An 11,990-nucleotide genomic window follows, 5' to 3' on the forward strand; every position below is an offset into this window, starting at 1 on the left:
CCAAGCGGGCGCTGGCGTTCTACATTGATAGAACCAAGCCGTTCCGTAAATCACAACAATTGTTTGTTGCGTTTGGGGACAGGGTGAAAGGCTCGCCTATTTCGACACAAAGGGTGGTGCAATGCAACATAGAGTGTTATCAGCTGGCTGGTAAAACCCCACCCAGGGTGAAGGCACATTCTACCAGGGCGCAGGCGTCCTCGGTGGCCTTTGGTGCCCAGGTACCAATCACAGAAATTTGCAGGGTGGCCACATGGTCTTCCCTTCACACGTTTACAGCGCACTATGCGCTACCACAGCAGGCCAGGGAGGATGCAGGGGTGGGCTCTGCAGTCCTCGAATCTGTGATGTAAATATGTAAATATATCCTGTTGTCATTGTTCTTAATGTGCCTTATCAGTGTTGGATGTTTCAAATAAATCCGTTTATTGTTCACCTTCCTTCATGACTCTGGTGGTATGACTGCTTCGACCCTTCCTCCGTGGGGTTAGCTTGGTAGTCACCTACTTCGAATGGACATGAGAAACCACTTGAAGAAGAAAAGAACGGTTACTTACCTGTAACTGTTGTTCTTCGAGATGTGTTGCTCATGTCCATTCGACTCCCACCCTACCTCCCCTTCGTCGGAGAGTCCGGCAAGAAGGAACTGAGGTGGGGCAGTGCCAGCAGGGGTACTGATGCCCCGCCATGGCGGCGCCACTCCAGGGGGCGCCCTGCCGGCGCTACGGGTACCGCTAGGGAAAATGCTCCGAAAGACACAGTGCACGCGGTGCGCACACCTACTTCGAATGGACATGAGCAACACATCTCGAAGAACAACAGTTACAGGTAAGTAACCGTTCTTATCCTTTGGCATATGGAAAAAGGCGAGGAGTGAATGGGATAAACTAAGAATGGGGAGATACAGAACCACTAGCATTACAGAGTAGAAAATATGGCAGGAGGCAGAAATGTCAGGGCACACAGAACTCCTGGCAGAGCAGAGATTGGGGGAGTTGCATGAAGTCCTTGAAAAAGGAGGAGATGATAAGGTATCACATAAGAAGTTGGGGGTAAGGGAAAATGGGAGAGTGCAAGGAGCCCCTTACATATACTATCAGCTTGGTCTGTGTAAGCTACTGAGTATACTAGCCCCATATTCATTGTTAGCATATGGAACATAAAAAGCAATTTTAATGTGAAAAAGATAATAGATTTTTTTGTTTATAATGTTCTTTAGATGAAATCTTACATTAAATCATTGCTGGATTTCAGCTTGGGTTTTTCATTTGCGACATCAGCATAATAAGCAGGTACTGGACATAAAATTCAGTATTAAAATGAATCTCCATATCAGCTCTCAAACTTCTGGGATAAAGCAGTATTTTTACATTAGGTTCTATTTAGCCTATGAAAGTTTGCCATTCCATACATTGTGTGTCCATTCTAATTTCTGAGAATTGTATTTTTTTATGTATTTTGAATAATTATTTAGTTAAAACATTGTTCAGAGAAACTAACACAAAACAAATGAACTGTTTAGATTTAAAAGATGTGTGAAAATACAATCAAGCTAATAAATATTCTTCTAAAGGAGGCCTAGGAACTCAAATATAGGGTTGGTGTGACTTTTTGGTTATAGTACACTTACAAATAGTGTTTTGTATTTTCAGGCACGCAGCATTACTCCAAATCCTTTCAAAGAAATCCATCCACTTCCAGGAAGAGATTTCAAGTAGCTTCCTAATACAGCTTGGAAAGAGAAAATCTATTGCATTAAGTGGAGGACTACACTGCTTGGCCTAATAGCTAGCCTTACAAGGATTGAAGAAAAAGTATTGCAGCATATTGTATGCTGCCTAGTCTTCCACTTAGCATATGTATATGGCATTGTTCAAAAGCAGCATCAGCAGGGATTGGATCACAATGAAAAAGAAAATAAAACCAGTGCTTTAAATCTGGACCGTAAGAATTCAGTGTCTGTTCAAGGTAAAGAGGAGGTCACTCACTAACTCTATATATTTGGGAAGCTGTTGGCAGAAGCAAGTAACAATCTACTTAAGTGCCTGTAACTGTATTCCCCTTCCCCTCTCCAGCGTTACAGGTATTTTGGATCAATCCTTCCTTGATTATGTACAAAGTTAATGTCTTTTGAAATAAGAATTTGTACTATCCCTTGTTTATCCCTGTTATGCCATTTCTCTTTTCTAGTCTCCGACAGTTCCTGTTGCTCTTTGTAAAAACTGCCTGTCCCTTGCCTTTCTTCCTTGTTTAATTTATCTTCATCTGAACAGTCATTGGAGAGCTGGATTTCATTCATTATGAGTAATTCAGCTGTTCAGTATGTTAAGTGTTTTTGTAGCTAAAATGGAATCATTCTCAGGAAACAACAGTAGACTTGTCGGACTGAATTATTCCATAAATACGCCAGAACAGAACCTGCTCTCTGATCTGTGAGTAAGACACTTTGCGCTAACTAGACCAGTTATTATTGACATTTTAAAATGTCAAATACTAATGTGAAACTTAATAAAAATTCCTGTATTTAATCTTTTACTTATTTAATTTACTTAATGAATAGAGGCAGCATTTCATATTCCTTCCATCTGTTTAGACCAGAACAAAAACCAGAGTAACCTAAAAAAAGTTTATTAGCATTATCTCTAGTGCAATAATGCCTAGAGGGCACAGCCAAGATCAGGTTCCAATGTATTAGCACTGTACACACATAGTATAGGTGACCACCAGTGCCCCAGAGAGCCTACACTATAAATACACAAGAGTGACATAAGAGTCGGATGGGAAACAGGGGCACAGAGAAATGTAGTGACTTGCCCAAATCATCCTGCAGGTCACTAGCAGAGTTGAAAATCGAATCCAGGTCACCTGAATCCACATCTGTCCCTGTTCATGGAAAAGCACTACTACTTATCAGCCTTTCCTGCATAGGAAATTATCATGCAGCACTGTGAGATGCACCTTAATCTAATTCCCAGCACCTTAATCTAATTGTTCCCAGCACCTTAATCTAATTCCTTGTAGAAGAGACAAGTTGGTGCTGATGGGGAATGCTCTGAAATGTGGCTAGCCTCAATGATTTGGCAATAAGTGGTTCTGAGGTATTTAACTTGCTCTTGGTATTGATCACATGACGGTGGTTCTTCAAAGTACTTTTCTACCCATGCTCATTTCTTGTGCGGTGGTGGTGGCAAATGTCTTGCTGTCCTTACATTGCCACTTTACCAGAATCTGTCTGTTTCTCTGGTCAACTAGCAGCACACTTGATACAGGGCTTCTTCATAGTGATGGACATAGCTAACATACAGTACGTTAACCATGTTTACAGTTGAACAGTCTGCATGGAGAAGAAGGGTTAAACAGAGTTGTGTTTGAACTAGGAGAGTGCTTCCTCTTCCTGGAAACTGAGTGGGAAGTTTGGGGTAGGATTGGGACACATGGGGATTGGGATTGTGCAGGCCAGGCTCTCTGGATATGAGCCTGGTGACCTGGGCATCAGCTGTGTCCACACTATACGATATGTGGGCTTATACCCATGTCTCAATAGGCTTGGACCCATATGCCTGAGAGTGGCTGTAGGCTGAATAAGTTTCTGGCACAATCAGAAGGCTTTGTGTGTGGGCAATAAGGGGATATGGGCTTTAACCAGAGTCTGAACCTGGCATCACTATGGTGTCTAGACATGTCCTAAAGTGTCTGTGCTGAGAAATAACAGGGAATGGGCCAGGCAACTGGCAAAAAGCCAGTATGGATGGAATTAGGTAGCTGATGGAGAAGACCACTGGAGAGGAAGCTGAGTTGGTATATATTTTTGTTGATAGAAAAAGCAAAATTTGTTCAACAAAATGGCCATCTTACTGACGCAACATGAACATAAATTTACTGGTTGGCGGCGGCAGCATTAGTGGTAGCACAGGCTGTCATGGGTGAGTCCCGAGGAAGATAGACAAAATTTCTCCTGAAACATGATTCAGGGAAACAATACTAGGCTAATGAGTTAATGCTATTTTACTAAACCATCTGAAAATTGGGCAGAAAGTAAAATGGGTAGGAGTCTATCAAAATTATGACTAATTTTTTTTTTAATTCTGAAGCAGTCCTTTGTTTTATTCACAATCAGGGCAAATCTGTCTCTTTTATAATGTTCCTTTTCTTGCATCCAGGTGGATTTGATTATTTGTGGTTGTCTCTGATGTTTTCCATTGATAGTCTTGGGGTGAAGCAAAATTAAAAAATTGAGCCTAATACCGTATCACTGGCAATCTAGGGCAGTGTGGCAATGCCCTTTATTCTTGAATGAGTCATCACAGAGACATACTGTTCCCTGATGATTAACTTTTATTCCAAGTGTATAAGGCATCATTTATTTATACAGAAAGTATTGCTTAAATCAGGGGTCTCAAAATCAATTGACCTTAGGGGACAGTGCCAGTCCTCAAATCCTCCTAGTGGGCACCCTCCTCTAGCAGGGGTCTACGGATGTGTGTGTCTGTACATTCCTCCCACCCTGTGCATCTCCAGCTCCTCCTGATGTCCTATGTAGCCCTGCCCATGCATCCCCTGACCCTGCCTGCCACCCCTATGTAATTTAAAACCTGCTGGGTGCCTCCCTTGGCTGCGCAGCCAGGCTAGAATGGCTTCTGGTTGCTAGCTCCATGCCACTGCTGGCATGTCCCTGTGGCCTGGGAGAGGTGTGTGCAGAGCTGTCCTGTAAGCTGGGAAACGATTAATTCATTTTGTGAAACTGACTAGATAGCATAGTAATAGAGATGTAGCCATGTTAGTCTAGTCTAGTTGAAACAAAAAACAGGACTATGTAGCACTTTAAAGATTAACAAGATGGTCTTTAAAGTGCTACATAGTCCTGTTTTTTGTTTTGACTAGATAGCAATGATGCCAACTGTCGGTATACTCAAATTATTATTATGGTCTAACTAAAACTCTAAATACAAATCTTGATTAATTACCATCATTTTCTTCAATTCAGTTATTTGTTTGCCAATATTTTTCCTTTTTATATATCATTATCAATTATTCTGTGTACTGCAAACTGCTTCAAAATGTCACTTTACTGCAGCTGGTTATTAAAATATCCAATTTCATCTCGCTGGTCTATCAGTAGCAATCATTCATCCCATCTACGTTTTTGGCTCTTAAAATATTTTTCATGCAGAATCATCATTAGAGAACCAAATCTGTGATGTGACATAATTCCATTCTTCCTGTTATCTTGACATGTAACTAATAAATCCATAGTATATGAGAGAAAAATGTTACCTTGACACCTTCATTAGAAAAGGTGCTATTTTTCTTCTAAATGCTTCTTGCAATATTAGCATCTTATGTTGTTTCTACAGTGCTGATGTCTTTCTGCTGCAAATACTTTTTTGCAAACTAAGAACACTTCTATTTAGAAAACAGATCATAAACAAGTGATCATGACACCCTTTAAGAGGAGTGGTACACAGTTGTAGCCATCACTTTGTTATGTTGAACAATTTTACTTTTCCACTTAGATGCAGGTTTTCTAATTAATCATTTCATGGAGGATCTGAAATTTGTAGGGAGTACAGTAGCAGATGGTTGTGCATTTTTTTAGTTTCTGTATAATGCTTAGTAATCCTTTCTATCTCTAATTATTACAATGAATTATTGCTCATATATACATACTTGCTTTCATATTATTGTCTCACTCTTACACAGTATATCACCTGACTTGCTGTGCCAAACATTGCTAATAAATAACACCACCTCACTCATGAAAAATGCTAATGTTTCATGTCCACATTTTATGATTAGGTATGTAAAACCTTGTTTAATTGGTTAATCATAGTGCTAATACTGTGTATAAGTGATTTAAAGGGTCAGACTACAGCAGCCCCTGCCTGTGGTAGGGGCTGCTCTGGACCAGCTGCTTCTAGCCTCCCTATGGGGACTGCGGCCATAGCTCCCAGTCCCTTTTCTCCCCGCAGGGGCTGCTGGCTCCCAACCAGTTAACCATTACCCATTAAGGTAACCGCTCAACAGATAACCTGTTAACATCCCTATTTATGGATAATTAGCCAGGCTCAAATCACACAAGATTACTCAATGCCCATTAATAAGCATATTTAGTACGGGCACTTGCTGTTTCCATTTTTCCTTGTAGCTACTAAGATATTAGCCTCACTGTTAGATTTCTTGAAAATATTTTTACAGTATTACCATGAAAATTAGTAAGTATCTAAAAAAAAAAAGCCCACCTCCAATTCCTTTGGCATGTTTTTCAGCTCCTTGTACAAGATGTAAATTATGAACAATGCTGTTGTTTTCATCAATGCTAAGTGTAAATACATATACACATTTTATTGACAATTGATGTTGGCAATTTCATAATGATTTCTAAAAGCATTAACATTCTCATTTATAATGTCTCACTAAGACACAAAAAGGAAAGCATCCTGTGAATTCCTTGATCAAATCACTACAGATTTCCAAATGTTCTTACCAGTTTAATTAACATAATGACATAGTTTTCACAGTAGCATTTTTTAAAAATACCAGTTTTCAAAATGTCAGTTTCCAGTAAAATTCCACTTTTACATGCACTAAACTCACAATACAAGAAATTATCAGTGCTAATTTCACAGCTGTGTTAGAAGTCTGATATGTAATAATAATATGTGTAGTATCCACAATCCCACAGTACAATAGAAAACATCTTACTATAAGAACCCAATGATCTCATGTGTTTAAAGGAAGCAATGATCTATGTGAAAGTAGAAAGAATTATATTGTAAGAGAAAGATGAATTATACTGTAATAATAGAATAAGTTCAAGGAATACTGTTTGTCCCTGAACAGGAAAGAGAAGATTATGTTAATGTTGTTTGTAGATATGCAGGATGGATCAGAGTAGAGACAGGTGTGTCTGGTATAACAGGAAAAAGAACATTAGGGCTGCGTCTAGACTGGCAAGTTTTTCTGCAAAAGCAAGTGCTTTTGCGGAAAAACTTGCCAGCTGTCTACACTGGCTGCTTTGAATTTGCGCAAGAACACTGACGATCTAATGTAAGATTGTCAGTGTTCTTCCGCAAATACAATGACTCTCCCATTCGGGAAAAAGCCCTCTTGCGCAAATGCTTTTGCACAAGAGGGTCAGTGTAGACAGCTGAGAACCGTTTTGTGCAAAAAAGCCCCGATGGAGAAAATGGTGATTGGGGCTTTCTTGCGCAAAACCATGCCAATCTAGATGCTCTTTTCCACAAATGCTTTTAACGGAAAAACTTTTCCGTTAAAAGCATTTGCGGAAAATCCTGCCAGTCTAGACGTAGCCTAGGTGTTAGAAAGTAATTGAGATAACCAGCAAGATATGGACAGGAGATTGCAGAGCCTTGATACGGAAATGAAGATACGCGACTAGTCTCATGGGAATCAAATGAAGTTTTACCCCCTTTTGTAATCTTGTTAATTTTGCTTACTTTTGTCTGTATAAATCAAGGAGTTTGAACCTTGTATGGTGCTCACATTTTCTGGGTATATTAGCAGAGCGGCTTTGCTAATAAACAGAGTGGTCTGACAAATTTGTGAGTCCTTTGTCTGTCTCTGACATCTACAATATTTGTGAGAGTTTGTTCAAGAACTTCTCCAAGCAGTAAGAGCTAGGGATGTAAGCGACTAGTTGACACACTAGTCAACAAGTCCCTCTTCACCCCCTTGCTGCCTCTATCAGAAAGAGGCAGCAAGTGGTGGGGAAAAGGAAGAGGGTGGTGGTGGGAGCTTGCTTAATAGCGGTTTCCCCCAGCTCCAGCTCTGTGGGAGGGGGCACGGGCACAGCAGCGGCGTTCCACCTTTGAAATATACAAGAATCCCCGCCATGCGGCGTTTCAATCTTCAAAATGCACATCTGCGTTCTTGTACTTTTCAAAGGCAGAACATAGCATGGCACTTCCACCTTCGAAATGTAGTAACAGCTGGGCGGGCTCTTGTTACATTTCAAAGCGGAAGCATCCTTATTGACTAATTGAATAGTCAATGGAAATTCCATTGACTATTCAATTAGCTGATTAATTTAATTGTAACATTCCTAGTAAGAGCTAGCACCACCAAATTTGGTATCAGCTTCTTCTTATCATAACTTAAAGCAAGGTAAGGATTTGGTTGTGCCAGGAAAATGGGATATGCCTGGAAAGGGATTGCTTCTCATAAAAATATACAGAAAACACAGAATCACCAGCCAGGTGAAAGGGGTTGGTCTGGGTACCCCGCCTCCATCCAGAACTGCCCTATCCCTAGGCCACCCACTCTTGGGTGGGTGGGGGGTGGGGGAGCTGAAGCTCCTTTCCCCAGATTTGTATGGGGACATTGGTGGCTGTTCCCCTTCACTGAGGAGCAAGGAGAAAGTGCACAGTTTGCTGCATTCCTCACTCTGGCGGGGGAGTGCAGGGAGCAGATGAAACTTGACCTGCTCCAGCTGGGGGACATGCACCCCTTCCTTAGCTGTGCCCGCTGGAGCTGCAGTGACCAGGGAGAGGCACTTCTCACCTGGCCCCATGCTGCTGTAGTGGGGTCGTCCTCTCTCCGGAGGCAGCCTGCATACTTTTCCCAGCTCCATCCGAGAGCAATGATTCATAAGAACATAAGAATAGCCATACTGGGTCAGACCAATGGACCATCTAGCCCAGTATCCTGTCTGCTGACAGTGGCCAATACCAGATACCTCGGAGGGATCACAACAGGTAATCCTCACATGATCCCTGCCCTGTCACCCATTTCCAGACAAAACGATCAGATGAACCATGTACATTTTAGTTTCCAAACAACAAAAATTTGAGTTAAGGACCTGAGCAATGCTGGGTAAATCTTCTAATAGTTCATACTAGCTGGACTTACCTGGCGTTGCTCGGGAAACCTGAGGAACAAAATTTAGGAAACTTAGGAAAGGAGGGGACCCTGAGCTAGGGGACCCCCAGAGCCACAGATCCTGGAGGCTAATGGCTCCTGGCCCACACCTGACCCTTTGAGAGCAGCAGGACCATCCTCCCCGCCACGAACGAGCAGCCAGCCCCCTGGAGAATAGTACACAGTCATGCGGCCAGTAGAAAGGGATCTTCTTTTTGCAAGGTTAGTCCCTCCTTCCGATAGTCCGGCTCTGCCCCAGGCGTCCCAATTCAGCCGCTGCTGGTCAATTTCAGCAGCGGCTGAATCGGGGATGCTTGGGGCAGAACAGTTGGGGTGCTGCCAGGTTGGTCCAGTAGCGCTGCCCTTCGACGCTGTGAGACCAACCCGGCAGCACCCCAGCTGCTCTTGGGGATGTCTGGGACAGAGCAGCTGCGGTGCTGCTGGGTTGGTTCCGCAGCGCCGAGGGGCGAGCGCTACGGGACCAACACTGCAGCACCCCAGCTGCTCTGCCCCAGGCATCCCCGATTCAGCCACTCCTGAAACTGACCAGCGGCTGACCAGAGTCAGCTGCTGGTCAGTTTCAGAAGTGGCTGACTTGGGGACGCCTGGGGCAGAGCAGCTGGGGTGCTGCCGGGTTGGTCCTGCAGCCCCGAAGGGCAGCATTACAGGACCAACCCGGCAGCACCCCAGCTGCTCTGCCCCCAGCTTCCCCGATTCAGCTGCTGGTCAGTTTCAGTTTCAGTTGCAGAGCAGCTCCAATTGTACAACAGCCAGAACACTTCCGGGTTCCTGATGGTGCCGGACCATCAGGAGTGCCGGAGCATTGGATGCCGGACCAATGGAGTTTTACTGTACTAGCTATATTAGGACTCCATCTTTCAAACTTCCCCATTTGTGGTCCTCTGGTCACTCAGCCGCTGACTTCCCTACCCCCTTGGTATCCATACAGTGAGAAAGTGCTCACAAGATTAATTGGAGATGTTTAAGTCTTTGTTCCCTTTTTCAGCCTCAGACACACAATCCCTACTGACAGTAACTGAAATAACATTATGTTCATTCAGCAGGAGGATCTCCTTCTCTCCTTCTCAAACTCCTCTATTTTTGGTCCAAATCTCTTATACTATGCTCTAACTACTTACATTAAAACAGTGGTCTCAAACCTTTTTAATCACAAGATCACTTTTTCAAATTAAGTGCATTGTAAGATCTACCTCAAACTAAATACCCCTGCCCGGCTTCCTTCCTACCCTTTCTGAGGTCACCCATTCTCCGAGGCTTCATCCTACTCACTCCATCTTCCTTCTCCCATTCTCACTCACTTTCACCAGGCTGGGGTAGGGAGTTGGTTGTAGGCTCTGGTCATGCACCAAGGAGTTTGGAGTGTGGGAGAGGCTTCAGGATTAGCAAAGAGCAGAGGATTGGGGTCCAGGAGGGATTTCAGGGTACAAGCCCTGGGAATGGAGATGAGAGTGGAGAGTGGAGATGAGAGTGAAGGACAGTGTGTGTTTGTGAAAATTACAGACACACACACTGTGTGAGAGTGACAGAGATGCAGGGAGTGCAGGGGGACTCTTGTCTGGGAGAAGAGGTTGGGTGTAGGAGGTTCAGGCGTGGGAAAGGGGTTCAGGAAACAGGCTCTGGCTGGGCATCATTTAACTGAGATGACTTCTGGGTGTTGGAACAGTGGAGTTAAGGCAGGCTTACTCCTGCCCAGGCCCTGCACCACTCCTGAAAGCAGCTGGCATGTACAGCAATGGCTCCATGGTGTCATGTGCTGCTCCTCATCTACAGGCACTGAGCCCACGGCTTCTACTGGCCATGGTTCTTATTGAACAATGGGAGCTGTAGGAGAGGTGTCTGCAGGCAAAGACAGCATGTGGAGACCCCCTGCTCAGTCTTTCTCGCAGGGACAGGCCAGCCACTTCCAAGAGCAGCAGTTACCATGGGGATAAACTCCAGCCATGACAGGTTAGGCATTTTAGAACTCACTACTCAAATAATTAAATTTAAGAAAGAAATGAAAATTATGAACTGGCCAGACCAGTCAAAAACAAAAAATAACAAGCAGTAAAAGTAGTAACAAACCCCCATGTATGTGTTCGGTCAGGAGATGAGAGTGAAGGACAGTGTGTGTTTGTGAAAATTACAGACACACACACTGTGTGAGAGTGACAGAGATTTGCATTGCCAAGCTCCCTCCACCCCTTTTTCTCTATGTGGAGATAGAGTACAGGAGTGGGAAGAGGAGGGACACCCTGACATCAGCGCCCCCCCCCCCCCACTTTTCACAGCAAGCAAGGGGCTTGCAGGGGGCAGCTCCAAGGCAGAAGGCAGGAGCAGCATGATAGTGGGAGGGTTGCCAAATGTCCGGTATTTTCTAATTAAGATTTTATTATTATCATGAGTATCAGTATGTAGTTGCGTACTGCCTGGATGGTAGACATGCCCACGTTGTGTGAGCGTGTATACTAGCCAGGCAGAATGCAACTACACAGTAGAGAGGAGGGAGGATGGGGGCGGGGCAAGATGGAATCCCCCGGGGCTGGACTTGCCAGTATGTCCGGCCGGGACCGTGCGTGGAACGGGCAGCATCCTGGGATCTGCGTGCGCCCAGGCCTGCCCCGCTCTCCCTGACCCCCTGCTGGCCAGCTCCACTCCCCACTGGCTGGTTCCCCTCCAGCCAGTTCCTGCGCCCCCCCCCCCCCCCAGCTCTGCTTCCTGCCAGCCATTCCTCCCCCCCATCTCCCCTGGCCAGCCCCGTTCCCATCCCACCCAGCCTCCCTCCCCATCTGAGATCAAGTGTGTCTGGTATTTTTTTTAAAATCATCTGGTAACCCTAGTGCCCAGGAAAGCTCATGATACCATTTACATATTGTTGGTCTATAAAGTGCTACCAGACCATTTGTTGTTTTTTAAGTTCATCCTGTACAGACTAACTCACTACCCCCTGAAGTTTCTCCTAATGTTTTGTTAGTCTTTAAAGTGCTAGCAGACTTTTTGTTGTTTTTTAAGTTCATCAGAAAACAAAAGGCGATCCTAACTGGTGGATAACATGCAAACGCAGAGTTGGAAACCGGGCAGGACTGTATGACCGGGACGCCATTGCTCGAACG

At 44.2% G+C, this 11,990-nt stretch overlaps 1 protein-coding gene across 2 annotated transcripts in view; it reads left to right on the top strand.

Annotated features, from left to right (window-relative positions):
• FAM149A (family with sequence similarity 149 member A) overlaps positions 1-1,942 on the top strand; it is a 74,927-nt gene extending 72,985 nt beyond the window's left edge. For both annotated transcript variants that reach the window (XM_006128458.4, XM_006128457.4), the window contains exon 14: positions 1,653-1,942. In XM_006128458.4, the coding sequence (XP_006128520.2) occupies positions 1,653-1,726 (74 nt within the window). In that variant the 3' untranslated portion in view covers positions 1,727-1,942. The remainder of the gene's footprint in view (positions 1-1,652) is intronic.
• Positions 1,943-11,990: the final 10,048 nt, after the last annotated feature.

This window comes from Pelodiscus sinensis, chromosome 5, assembly GCF_049634645.1.
Source record: "Pelodiscus sinensis isolate JC-2024 chromosome 5, ASM4963464v1, whole genome shotgun sequence".
Classification (NCBI taxonomy): Eukaryota; Metazoa; Chordata; order Testudines; family Trionychidae; genus Pelodiscus; species Pelodiscus sinensis.